At 38.6% G+C, this 14,598-nt stretch overlaps 1 protein-coding gene across 2 annotated transcripts; it reads left to right on the top strand.

Annotated features, from left to right (window-relative positions):
* Positions 1-24: 24 nt before the first annotated feature.
* Positions 25-14,056, top strand: NMU (neuromedin U). Of its 2 annotated transcripts, XM_010710157.4 has the most exons (10): positions 27-232; positions 2,287-2,345; positions 6,265-6,312; positions 6,412-6,471; positions 7,376-7,405; positions 7,512-7,562; positions 9,145-9,219; positions 12,443-12,496; positions 13,147-13,186; positions 13,705-14,056. In XM_010710157.4, exons 1-9 carry the CDS (start codon positions 100-102, stop codon positions 13,180-13,182), a joined length of 546 nt encoding a protein of 181 aa, XP_010708459.2. In that variant the 5' UTR covers positions 27-99; the 3' UTR covers positions 13,183-13,186; positions 13,705-14,056. The 2 variants fall into 2 exon arrangements, with proteins under 2 accessions (XP_085079266.1, XP_010708459.2); XM_085223140.1 differs by lacking the exon at positions 6,265-6,312 and having other exon boundaries at positions 25-232.
* The last annotated feature ends 542 nt before the right edge of the window (positions 14,057-14,598 follow it).

Below are 14,598 nucleotides of genomic sequence, written 5' to 3' on the forward strand. Positions count from 1 at the left end.
TCAGGGTGATGCTCGTCCACGTGTCAGAGCGATTTAAAAAGTTTGGGCAGGGAGCGGGGCACGGACAGCGGCGGGCAGGCAGAGCAGGGCATCGCGGGCATGGCGCAGCTCTGCCAGCAGCAGCTCCCTGCGGCCATCCCCCCGCGCGGACCGGGCAGCGGCGGGGGGCTGCCGGGGTCCCCGCTTCTCTTGCTTCTCTTCCTCCTCGCCTCCTCCGTGCGTGTCTGCAAAGGTGAGGAGCGTCTCCCCGCAGCCCCATCCCTGCAAATTTGGGGGGCGGCAGCGTGACCCCGGCATCCCGCGAAGGGACAGAGGTCCCCGCGAAACCCAAAGCCTCGCAGCGCTCCGTCGGGCTGCTGAGTGGGGTGGGATCCGCGCTGGGGATGCGGAGGTGCCGAGGCCAGGGCCAGGAGGGGGCTCGTCCCAGGACAGGGGGTGGGGTGCGGACTGGGGCTCCTCCACCTGCGTCCCGGCCAAACTGCGCTCCGGTAAAGGGGGAAAAGACTGTTGTAATCGTAGCGTTAAGTGGGGAAGGATGAAGCTGATCAGCTACTTAAACAGGGAGTCCGGTTATCTTTGATCTCATTGGGAGTGCTGTGTTACACCTGGAAGCCACTGTTTTTATACGAGGGAATACTGTGAAGCGAGAGCAGCTGATGGGCATTGTGACAGAAATCACTGCCTTGCCTATCGCTTCGTCCGTGCTGCTGTCCCACTCTGCATGCATGGAATGCTTACACCTTGTGAAGCACTTTACATCATCTGCTGCTGTGCACTGAGCAGTTCTGTTTGCCTGTACTGTGGAAGAACGTGTCACTTTCAGTCACTTTTTTTGTCCTAGGTATTTTCAACATACCGCATGCTGTGTTAGAAATGAATTCTGGAGATGGGAGAGAGAAGAGGGAGGGATGAGGAGGGTGAGGAATGACAGCAGCATGCCACATTGTTATGATAGAAATGACTGAAATTGTGCACCTGGCACCCTGCTGCCTGCAAGAAGTTGAGGTTTTTAGCAGCTGGCAGAATTGAACAAATGGTCAGCATCAATCTTGTAGGAGTTCCTCTTCTATGTTCTTTCTGATTAGGATTGCTTTCCTGAAGAGCACTCTTCTCCCACCATGGCTACACTGCATATCTTACCAGAAAACCTGTGCATGCCATTGTGCAAATTACTGAAGCCTGTGTAGGTTCAACAGCGTTCTGGATGGCGCGAGGGAGGGATGCTGCTTAGCACTGCTGGGAGCTCACAAAGAGGGACTGCGCCTGCCCTCAGAGTTCTGTGAGTGAGCTGAGAAGGGAAATCTATGATATGGTGAAATAATTGCATCTTCTCTGTTCAAAAGCTTTGTTTCACCAAAAACAAACAAACAAACAAACAAAAAAAAAAACAAAAAAACCCACACCACTGTGTAATATTCAGGCTTCTCTGCCTGCTGCTCCACAGGCTGTTGGATTCCCCCTAGAAAGCCTGGGGAACCAGAGGCTGTGGGCAGTGACAGACTGGCAGAGGTACAGTACTGAGGGTCGTCATGGTGCACTCATGGCTACAAAGGCACCAGTCCCAGGCAACACTCCAACGTGAACACTCCAAATTAAGAACAGAAAATGACAACAAGAATTGCAGCACCTTTAATTTATTTGGAGTTGTTCCTTGAACTAAAGCACACATCAAAAAAGCACAGTTTTCATTGAAAGGCAGTTTTACTAAACCTTGCAGAGTTTTCAGAAATAAACAATTTCTACACAGTATGAAGTTAACCCCCCCTCTATCACTATTCATACTGGTTACACATCTCAAGCCTGTGCCAATACCAAAAAGAGTTTTTGCAACTTTTATGCCTGGAAGTTATTCCTGTTGCTATTTGCGGTATTTGGAGATGCTGGGCTCACATCCTGCTTACCTGGCCATTCTCATTAAGACTACCCTCATTTTTTATTTGTTTAATTTGGTACAATTGTTTGGGGAAAGAAAAAATTGACCACAGGTAACTATGGACTTTCTGGGAGGCTGTAAAATCTCTGCTCAGCAGAGATCAGTAAAAACAGAGCATGAACCTGCTGTGCATGATCACAGGCAGCAACCTTGTGCACAGGGATAAACTGGATGACTCCTGGGAAACCTTACCATGCCCAGAGCAGCAAGTTTCCTTGGGACACACTGCTTTTAGGCCTTGCAGTTAGTGGGTATCACAGCATGTTCAGAGTGTTATTTCCATCATTGCCATAGGATACTCACAAGAATGACCCCTGCTGCGCAGCATCACTAAGCAGTGTTTGTGCTTCCAGGTGTTCCGATGCCATCCCAAGTGTTGGAGGCAGAGCAGGAACTGCAGCTGTGGAAGGAGGTGAGCTCTATGGGCAGGCTGGCTCTACCAATTGTGGAAAACCCGTGGCTCTAGGGTGAGGGCTGGGAGCATCCTTGCCAGCTTATCCCTGATAGGACAGGGATACGTTTAACACTGTTTCTTATTCCAGCCTTTTCTGTGGTCACGCTTTCCCTCTTCATGCTTTCTCTTGTATGGAGTTCAGGTGCTTCCTCTTCCAATCCTACTTCTCCCACATACCTGTTCTGACATTGGTGAAGATGTGAAACACATAATTTTCCAGATTTCTGAACAGTATCCAGAGGCTGGATGTTGATATTTCATTCAGGGAACAGACTGCTTTGGCTCAGTGGAGAATTATGTTTGCTGACAGTTATCCTTTAGCTGTCATTGAAATTGAGATTGCTGTTTCTGGAAGCAGTACAGTGTCCCAATTGATACTTTTATAGTCTGTGTATGATAGGCACTAAATGTTTCAACTCATTCAATCAGTCTCTTGCTTCTTCCATTCTGCAGACAGGGCTGGGACACAGTATTCAACCACATCTTAGCATTTTAATTCACTAGGTAGAGGGTGACATCCTATTGCAGTTTGCCTTTCTAACGTTTTTTACCAATTGCAGCTATAACTTTAATTCTCATCTCTGAAATTTAGTCCAGGATGTTACTTGTTGGCATGAACTCTTGTGCCCTTTTGGAGCAGATGGAGAAGCAGAGCATAACACAGAGAGAGGGTTCAGCTTGCAAGTTGTGTGCCCTGCCATTGCTGTAATTTTTCAAGTATTCTGTTGATATTTAATTTTGTAGCTTCTGATAACATTAGAAAGCAAGTGACTCACCCTGGGTACAGCTGCACAGTGTAAATTTCTTCCTTACTGTCAGTGCATTTCGGAAGTATTGACTCAACCACTGTCATGTTCCTAGCACGGCACTTGAACAAGCCCTGGTGGTACTTTGCTCCTGGGAGAAAAGTGATCTCTTGCGAAGTAACATCCTAACGGTTACAAGGAGTTTGTGAAAATGAGTTATTTAAATTCCAGACTGAAAACTTGCTGGTTTATATGTTTCTGAATTTACTGTTGGGATTTGTTATTTATAGCATTGGATTAAGGTCAGTGATTACAGAAGGAAAAGGCAAGGTTACTGTTGATTTCTGTTAACAAAATGAATGCGTATGGACACTAAATTCGGTGTAAAAATATGTAACAGGAGTGATGTAAAACATTGCTTAACAAGAATAATACAGGACTAGGAGAGCCTTAAGGTCTAAATAAAGAGAGTTAGATGCATAGGTACATACTTCTGCTCAGCCTGGCAACAAATCCATACTGGAGATCCTTGGAGTATTCCTCCCTGCTTGTTATTTGAGTAGTTGATCATTCAGCAGAAGCACTGCCTCAAAATTAAACTACTATTTTCCAGGAATGATTCCGATTTCATAAATAGTAGAACTTTATAACATCCTTTAATTTCTTTGTTATTTAACCAGCACCAAATAACACACACACTCCCAACCTCAGGCCATATTTCTGAGGAAGGAGAGAAAATTACTGAGAAGATGCAATAGGAATCAAAGGCAATAGGAATTATTAAATTTATATATGCGTTTTTAAAAATAAATCAGCACGAACTATGGCTTTTCTTCAGCTCTTGCTTTTCCCATGCAGGTTTTAGCTGAGAGATATACTGCCTTGTATTTACTGAATACAAAAAAGTCTCTGGCTTATCCTGCTGTTGAATTATGGTGATCACTAATAGCTCCCTCCAACTAAATATCAAGTGGATAAACCAACAAATAAATAACAACAAAGAATCCCTCACTGAGAAGAAAAAGCACCTTTTTATCTTAGGCTTCCAAAATGAATTCAGTTTGGTTTATGTCCTTCACCGTAGATTTTTCCCTTTACATTTTTTACTCTGAAAGTAATAAATATGAACTAATATACCAGAGACGAACCAATGCAAGATGAAGGAAAAAGAGACAAAGGAGGTTGTGTTACAAACAAAAACTATTTGAAGGGGGAATCCTGTGAGCTATTAGCTTTCCACTATCTGAAATGCTTTTTCATAGCCCGTCTCTAGAGAAATGCGTCATCTTTTGTCTTGAAATACTGATATGCATTATTTGTTTATTGCTTTTTTCATTGAGTGTTTTCTTCACTAAAGAGTGCTGTTTAGGGCTTTTACATACAATATAATCACAAGACCCATTGCATTGCCCGCTTTTTTAAATAACAAAACATTTTGATGCAGTCTGTGAACAAGACAATGATGGCACCTCTACTAACAATAATGAATATTTGTATGGGGCTGCTGAATCACGGCCTGAACCTTTGATTGATCTCCTGAGGCGAGCAATGAGTCAGCCACGGGAGCACAGGTGAAGGCAATTCATGTGTGCTGCAGGAAGGGGTGGAGCCTGGCTCCACCTCTCCTAGACCCATTTAAGAGCTGACTGCTGACTGTGAGGAAGGATCTCTCTCTGGAGATCTGCTCCATCAAGAGTTCATCTTGTGAGCCCAGGACAGGGTGAGTGACTTTCTCTCATTTTCCTCCAATATAAATTATATTAGCCAAGCTCCTGGAATATATATATATATAACACACACACACTATCTGTATATCCACTGATTAAACAATATTCAATGGGAAAAAAACTGGTGCATATCAAATGGGTCACAAAAGATACAATTTAAAACCTATATAATGAAAAGTTAAGCTCCCCACCCATTATTTTTAAGCTGTGCAGATTCAATTTGAGTTCTGGAGACATTTTCTCTTCCTTACAGAATACTTTGAGCTCTCAGCTGGGGTAAAATTTCTTCCATGATTTCAAGTGTCCTTTATTCCACTTCTTCTCTTTCCCTGATTAAAAGTTCCACTGAAAATGATTTGGTACGCTGGGATGCTTTCATTTGGAAAAAAAAAATATAGAAAAAATATATGAAAAGCAGGTAGAGGATGAGTGGGAATCACTTCTTTGTTACTTCTTCCAAGAAAAGATCATGATAGCACTAAATGAAGTGAGCTTTGGAAGGACTGACCAAGACAAATGGAAATGGTATTCTGTGGTGTGTTTAGGAAAGCCTTACCATAGGGTGTTGTAGATGCTAAAAGTTTACAGTGGTTCAGAGAGATCGGTCAAATTCCCAGAACAGAAATCCTCTGAGCTTCATTACAAATCACCTACATCCTACTCTAAGTATTTGCAGTACATTTTGCTGTTGGATGGAGAGTATGGCTTTTACTAAACCACAGGTCTCTTCTTAGGCTCTTCCTCGGGTGCTGAGGTTTGGCCTTTTGGGGGGATAAGACGAAGAGCTAAACATCCAGGGAGGTTTTGATATGGTTTTAAACAAAATCTTGTAAGGTTCCCCACGTGACAAAGAAATCATTGTGAACCTCAGACATAAACTGCTTGGTGACTCACACAAATGAGTAGCATGCGTAAGAGGTGCTGGCACATATCATCATCACTCAAGAGATGTGTGGGTCATACACCTGAAGGGATACCAGAATGCAATTTGCAGAGGAGTGTTTGAGGACTGAGCATTGAATCACTTGCAGTGGCCTTGTCATTTTCTTTGCCATTTTGTACAATCCAAAAATATAACAGAAGGGTATTGAAGTTTATAGTCCATGCCCCAGACATTCACAACATGTCTTAGCCGGAGACAGATTTAGTAGGGACACAAGCAGTGTAAGAGAATAGAAGGCATGATAGCTGAGATCAAGCATATATGTTTATTTGGTGGTTTGCTTTTTTTCCCCCTTGAATTCAAAATATTTCATGAACATACCTGTAAGAATTCCTTCTGGAATTTGATGCAGGACAAGCTTGCCATGCTTTTGGCTGAACAAAATACTTTTAAGAATATAGTTATTTAACTTGCTTATATTAATTTGACTTAATGAAGAAGGATTGTGTGAACTTTTACAGATAGACGATGCCTGTTCTACCTACATGTCCACAGATTTTCAGCCTCAGGTGAGACAAATAAAGGTGGCTTTACTAATTATGATATTTATTATACGATAAGAATGAAAGTGTGATACCTGAGTGTGATACCTATTTTCTTTTCATTAGGTGTCCAGTACACTGGAAGAACTTTGTTTTTTGGTCATGGGATTTCTCCAGAAGCCACAGGTAACACACATGAAAGACTACTTGACATTTCTGAAGCAAGATCTCTCAGTGTGCCTGTGCCTACAGTGGATTCTGAGGACCCAGTAAATCATGTGCCACTCAGTGCTGAAAGTAGCATGCCAGTCCTTACTCTGAAATGTTACGTGTCCTAATACAGTGCCTATTAAAGACAACTGGGAGACTCCACCATTTGTAAAATGATCTCCAGCTTGGGTACAAGGTTTCAGCATTTTATTGCTCTAGATTAGAAAATTTATGAGCTCTGATGGGGTAAGAAATTTACTGATGAGAGTCTGCTGCTGTCACTGCCAGGAAGACAAAAAGGAGCACCCACTAAACCCATCAATTCTTCTAACTTACTAGTGCTCTCTACAGGGTTTCAGAAGAGTAATTACATTGATAAGCAAAATCATACAGTAAATCTGTTGAGGAATAATGATGATATTTCAATCCAGTACTGAAAAGTTTGAAACATGATTTCAGCTTAGAGTAGACTGAGGGGTGGGCTCATGGCAGGGGGAGCGGAGGGACAGTGCTGATCTCTGCTCCCTGGTGACAATAACAGGACTCAAAGGAACAGGTTGGGAATGGGATGGAGCTGAGTCAGGATATGGTCAAGCTGAGTGTTAGGAAAAGGTTCTCCACCAGAGGACGGGGGGCATGGCACAGGTTCATCAGGGCAGTGATAACAGCCCTGAGCTGCTGGAGTTCTGTGTACATTTGGACGGTGTTCTCAGACATAGAGTTTGAATTTTGTGTGGTTTTGTATGGAGCCGTGGTTTGGACTTGGTGATGCTTGCAGGTTCCTTCCAACTTGGAGTATCCTATGATTCTATGAAATAAAATCATCAACAACTTCTTTTTTTGCAAATAAAAATCTCTCTACTGATTATTATTCCCACAGGGTTTAGATGAAAAAGACAACATGAAAAGGGTAAGATTTCTATGTTTGTCTTACAATCACTCTAAAATTAATAAGAAAATCCTAACTCTTTTGTCCTATTTTGTAGTAAAACCTCACTTTTAATTTTTTTGAACAGTTCTTATTTCATTATTCTAAGACTCATGACTCGGGAAACTCAGATGTCAGGGTAAGTGGCCTAGCACCTCCATGTGAGTACACATTTGCCTTTAAGTAGCACCAAGGTGATGTTCCTTTCCTCGGTAGTTTCTACAGCTGTAATGGCTCAGATAGAAGGGTTTCAAATTTTATATACAGACTGTATTTTAATAACATGGGAGGCAATCACTGATGTACAGGTGTGCAAATGGAAAACAACAAATATCTTGGTCTTGTACAGTCAACATTTAAGAATAAACATTTAAGATAAAACACTTGCTTCTGGTGATGGAACATAATATACAATGAAACAATCCTGATTCATAGGAGTTGAAAACGCGGCCATAAATTTTAAGAAGCATTTTTATTAATTAAATGGTTTTATTTATTAATTAAATTGTTTATTAATTATTAAGTAGTATGTATCTATTAGAGGATATCACAAATATCAGACAAAAGAGTATGCAAGTCTCATTCACATTTTGGAGTACACTATGAGAAAAATCATGATTTAAAAATAGTTTAGTACTTCTCCTGTAGAAATATTCTCAGCAGCCAACAAATAATGTGATCCACTCTTGCTTTTAAATTTCAGTCATCATCTGTTGTTTCAGCACATTTTTTTATGTACACTGTAGGATTTTGAGGAAGTTAAACATACATGTGTTTGCTCATTTCTTAATGATATTCTTTACATGTTGATGTCCATCGTTGCCTTGTTCATTAAATTCCTTCAGAAATAGGCTATATATTCCTTGGAAAGTGATACAGTTTTCTAGGATTCCTGAGAGTACTGCTGATATTGCGGTCAATATTTTCACAGCAGAGCTTCTCTGGAGTTTTTAATGGTAATCAGGGCACTGGGAAATTAGCTACTTATATTCCTACTCCTGCTTAAAAGGTTACTGCATTCCCCTTCCTCTCCATCCTGAAGCTCTCTCCACAAGCCCACATGATTCTGTGCTACCAGTCACTGCCTGGGGACTTAGGCTGCACACACTGCCACTGTGCTTCCCAGGCTCTGTGTCAGCATAGAAAGTCTCACCAGGACCAGGGATTTCAGGATTGGAGCTTGTCTATTATGGAGAATGACCAGTGTCACAGGTATAAATTTTACTTCAGAATGGACCCCCCCCTTCAAACTGTTTTCTAGTAAAAAAAAAAAAATTGTTTCTCTTTCTGTGATTTAAGTTAAAGTAAAATGAATTTTTGGTACAACAGAGACTGAAGATGTTAACCTCTGTAGCAGCTAGCCATAAGAAATTAAGGATAGTGTATGTGAATGTTCTCTGTACCACATAAAGAGGTTGATCAGGGCCTGAATAACTGCAGTTACTTGGGGAAGTCTGTAAACAGTTCTGATCTGCCAGGGAATAAAGGTGAGGATGCACAGCTTGTCTCTCCATCTCCATGCAAGCCACATTCCATGCAAATATAAATGTATGTTCCTGTTTGTTGTCAACTCAGTGTTCAAAATCACGTTTCTCAAATAACATCTTCAGTCCTTGGTACCCACTGGTCCGTAAAGTACTACTGCAAGAAGAGAGATTATTTTTGCATCATAAAATCAGAATTTCATTGTTGCTCATGTGTCTATGTTCATGTCCTCTCAGTCGTCTGTCCTGCATCCTTTGCTGCAACTCGTTCCCCAGCTTAATGAGAGAAGACTGAAGAGATACAAAGTGGACGTATGTAATCTTAAACTGTGCATGCTTGCATTCTCACATTAGGCGAGTCATTAGCACAACTAAAATGTCCTTGTAGACCCTCCTACTCAAAGCATTTTTATTTTCAGTGTTTAGTGTCACGCTGATGTGTTTTCATTAGAAATGTGCATTTTTTTCTATTCTGTAACTAGTGAAAAATGATCCTGGTGATACTTAACATTTTAAACATAAAGTAATAAATGCTTAGCATAGAATATTGTTTCAACACTGAGCCTACATTCAAACTGGACTGGGTAGTTGCTTTATAAAAAGAAAAATACTTTCAGATTATCCATACATTATATTGCAGTTGAATTCTACTTTGTAGAAAGGGCTCTTCTTTTTTTCCTTCCCCATTTGGAATTAAAACCATATTTACTCCTTAAACATATGTTATTTATGACATACAGAGCTAAGGATTTCCAAAAAAAAGTATAAGCAATATTACTGTTCAAGTTAAGGTGCAGATAAGAAAGTCCTTTCTTTGTTACAGTTTCTGCCCAGTGTCTCAGTTTCCTGAACAATAAGCAACAGAAATGGGTCTCTTGAGAAGAAAATGACTTCTCTTTCTACGGTGCTTTTACTTTTTTTCATTCTCATATCCTTTAATGGATGTTAAAGTACCACTGAATTACTTTATGACCTGATCTAGCATCAGCAGAAGCAAAACTTAAGAAAAGGAATACATCTTCTCCCTTCAAGTAGAATATACTGAAATAAAATTTTGATAAAATAGATGATAGTCAGAGGGACACAAAATTTAGAACATTTCTTTCAAATTTCAAAAATGAAAATTAATGCTGTATTAATGCTCATCTCTATAATACAGCTATGAAAAGAATAGAAAAGTGCAGAATAAGAATCTTTATAAGAATTCTAAAAGTTCACATAAAGCATAGCAAAACCTAAGATCCACATACTTCCTGTTTTGCACCAACTTCAGGTTGCTTTTTCCTTAAATTCACTGCAGACTATTGGTTATTTTGACCACTATTCATGCTTATTGTCTTCTCCTGACATAATACAAAAGTGGAATACAGAGGTGGTCCTATCAAGATTTGATTGTCCATAGTGAAGTCTGTATGGTGCATTGTGGAGGGTATGTTCCTCTGGAGAGATTGTCTTTTCAGATACGTGTGCAGTACACAGGAAAAAACCATCTTTGTGATTAAAATGTATTGGACAATTTTTTTCGCTTAGTAAAATGCTGTTTCTCATCTTGATACTTGATAAAGTTTCAAAAGTTCAACAGTGAGGAGGTGTTGATGAGTTACAATGAAATTAGAGGTGGTTTTCTTTTTTTTTTTGAAGAACCGATCAGAAAATCATGCAGCCTGTGCTGTTTTTTTTCCTAAACAATTACTTGCATGATTTGTTAAGAGAGAAGCTTAAGAGCATATCTCTTTCAACTATTCATTGTTGTATATTGAATCACTTAGAGTATCATCTTTTTGAATCTCACATAACAAATTAGTGAGATAATTAAGGAACAATGCAGCTGGATTCAGCAAACTCCTTAGTTTATACAATGAGGAAAGCTTTGCACAGGCATAGTACCACACCACAGTGTACATTTTATTGTCATTGTGTAAGAAGAGGTACGGATATTTATGCTTACAGAGCTATCTTTCATTAAGAAACAGTGATTTGTTTTGGGAATTCTTTATTACACCTATTAAATGTTTCTGATCCACCTTGACCTGTAAAGGGAGAAACAGTCCTGTATAATATTGCTCAGATCTTCTGGGTCTTTCCATTTCCTAGTTTGTGACTTGTGGAGACTGCTGATCTGGTGTCACAGAAACTTCATTAATCAAAAATATATTTTTTTTCCCATAATCTAACATGGGCGCAAAGAGAAATTGCTGGAAGTAATTATTTTCCAAGAAAAAAATAACACAGGTAGAAAAATAATTAAATATGTAAAATGTAGGGCACTCCAAGTATCTGAAAAGATTAAAAAAAAAAAACACCAAAAACTTGCAAAACTCCATTACAGATGTATTTTTGGTAAAAAAAAAAATAAAAAATAAAATAAAGCTGATAATATTTAAGGGTTTATAGATCTGAGATAGGTATTTCAAAACTAGGTAATGAGAGAAGGAAGTTGACAATATAAATAAAAATCACACAGATGTTATATGTACAGCTAAGAAACTGAGCATAATGATGTATCTGATGAACTGATGTCAAAATTAAAAGACTCAAAAATGATGTACAGTTTTAACCCTACTTCCTTTGAAAGTTTCCTTGAAACTATTCCCGTGTTTGTAAATGATGGGAGCCATGCTGCTTCACACAATTCTTAGAGTGTTAGGATAGAGCAAGCAGCAATTTCTCTCTATGATTATTTTGGTTATGATCATAACCCAGGAGATTACACAAGCTCAGTTTTTAATTGAGAAACGCTATCATCACTAAGGGAGCATACAGTAAATACATTCCATCTAAATTCTGTGTGCTGCTAAGCTCAAGATCTGAAATACTTCATTTCTGAGTTGGTCTGTCCCTCCCTCTACAGGACAGACACAGACAATGAAAATACTGTGATTAAGCTTAGTATGTTTTCTAATGAAGGTCTCATTAGAGCAGCTGGATACTTCATTCTCTGTACTTAATATTTTCCTCACTGATCTTTTTTTTGCTCCTTGCTGCACAGATTAGTAGGCAGTTGTTTCTCAATGTGTACAACATGAATAGGATAGAGTATCATAAGTATTGGTCTTTTCTTTGGGAATTTTTCTGAGAGGGGTTGTCAGGATGTTCCTCTGGGGTCAGTCTGGGAACTCAGTCCCTGGCTGGGCCCAAACACTTTTTTTTAAGCTTTGAGGACTTGATGATCTTGAAGGTCTTTTCCAACCTGAGCAGTTCTGTGTTTTTTCCCCATTGTTGTCCTTCTATGAGGTACAAACTGTTTCATGCATAGAGACTCCAAAACTATGGGACCAGTTGTGTTTTTGTGATGAAACCTGTCAATAAAAAAGACTAGTCTAATTCTAAAACTATCTAAAATAAGTCAAAGCTTAGAGTGGATTTTGGCCTTCATTCATGTGTTTTCTACAATTTCTACATGAGAGTATGAGCTGCATAGAAAAACATGTACACAGTATGTTTTAAGGGGCAAGACTGTATAGTAGTACTGAATCTCTTTGAGGGGATTCATTCACAAGTGTAGGTATCATCTAAAATACTATTTTTTTTCAAGGAGGATCTTCAAGGAGCTGGAGGGATTCAAAGTAGAGGATACTTTTTCTTCAGGGTATGGTTTGTTCTACTATTTTTTCCTTTTTTTTTTTTATCTCTAGGCTGTTACCAAACAAAAGGTAGAGAAATTAGTGGAATAAAATGAAAACTACTGTGTCAGAGAGAACTTTTCTGTTAAGAGTCTTCTGCCATAAGCGATTCCATTAGAAATGTTTGTCTTTGCAGTAGATGAGAAATGCAACTTCCAGTGACTTCAGTTATGCTTTGTATAGCACAGACTATATGCTTGTAAAGTAATCAGGATAACAGAACTAGATTGAAACTACTTGGTGATACTGAAGTATCAAAAAGAAATTAAAAAAAAGTCAAAAGAGATTGTATGTGATTAGAATCTTTCAAATGCAGGCAACTACTGATATGTTTTTCACGATGGTAAATAGTAAGAATCTTGAAAAACAAACATTGCCTCTATTAGATCCATAAAAGGATCTTCTTAGTGTATTGAACTAGTATTCTAAAATATGTCAAAATAAGAATTTCTAGATTATTTTTTAGGAGTGTATAACCACTGTGCTAGACTGATGGAGACTTACAGACGTCTCTGGCTATGTAGGGCTTGAAACAAAGTTGGTAGCAGGTTGTGTGGGACTTTGTTACTGAAACCAATCAGTTTTCTACAGTATTTATTGGATGTTTGTCTTTCAGCCGCGTAATGGGAAGAGATCAGTGGATTTTCACTAAGGAGGTATTTATTTAATGCTTTCATCATCACCTGTATTGAAATTACTTTATTTTTATACAAATATGCCACAGTATTTACAATTTGAGTTCTGCAGACAGTCTTCTTGGAGATATGCTAAATCCACATATCTTTGTTTAAAGTGAGTAGAAGCTACAGATACTCAGTTCCTAGAATAGAGAGCGAAGTGTTTCTGGAAGCAAGAAATGGAAAAGATCCCAGATCTGTAGAAAGTTTAAAAAGTTATCAATGATAAATGAAAGGTGTGTGTCAAGAAGTACCAACTCAACAACCTGCCACAGCCTGGGCATAATCCTGCTGCTCTTACTCTGAACTAAGATCTACCTTTATATTGAAATTGTGTACTTCAGATTTTAGTTTAAAATCATTCAATTCTTTGGACAGAAAAAAAAAAATCCTGTGCTAGTATTATGATGCTCTGTTTTCTAATGTTAAACTTCTAACATTTTAAGTATTTTGCTCTATACCATACCTATAACTAAAACTTTTTCTTATTTTTTCAGGATCTTAGATTCCTGAAGTAGAACTTACACTGCAGGAATACTGAGTATATGGACACAGGTTTCTCCTCACAGAGATAATTCCTTACTAACGTACAATTAAAAATCACTAGAATGTAAATGCTCTTACATAAGATTCACTGAAGAATTCAAATGTTTCTTTACTTCCTTGATTATATTAAAAGCATATTAAAATTATTTGTTTCCTACTGTTGTGATGTTTATAACTGTGTCTAATGGAACCATAAAAAAGCCTCAGTGTATGCATGCAAGAGATATTGTCCCCATCAACACTGCTATGTACATTTATTTGCCTGTACAAATAAAGGCACTGAGAGAGTTGTTTTAATGAGAATGTTTGCAACGTAGATTATCATTTTTTTTTCTGAATATTCTTCAAATTTCTCATGTAGTCTTTAGAATGGCAGCTTAATTTATTTTGTGTTTGAGAGGGCATTTTTTTATAACGATGCAAATTTATGTAGCCAAAGTGTTACATTTGCAAATTATTATTTTGCTCTCGTATTTACTGAAAATGCACATTCTTTCATTATCTTGGTATGAGTAAACTCAATCCTACAGAAAAGACATACACTGAACCTAAGCTTTCAAATGCCTGTTTGGCACTAACTCCAGTTCTTGTGGTACTTTACTTTGTTCAGGGTGTCTCAATAGTGTTTCACTGGCAGGAAAAAAAAAAGAAAGAAAAAATAAAAGAAGCTCCATTAGCAATAAATTGTATGTTTTGGAGAAAATTCTTGATTTTAACTCAGCTAAAGCATTTTGAAAGTTTTTGTGCTGTTATTTTTTTATTTTTATTTTTTTTTACCTTTTAAGAGCAGTGATACAGTACGGCTCTGATTCAGAAGACTTAACTTCATTACTTACATTCTTCTA

The sequence above is a fragment of the Meleagris gallopavo genome, chromosome 4 (genome assembly GCF_905368555.1).
Source record: "Meleagris gallopavo chromosome 4, MGAL_WU_HG_1.1, whole genome shotgun sequence".
NCBI classification, from domain to species: Eukaryota; Metazoa; Chordata; class Aves; order Galliformes; family Phasianidae; genus Meleagris; species Meleagris gallopavo.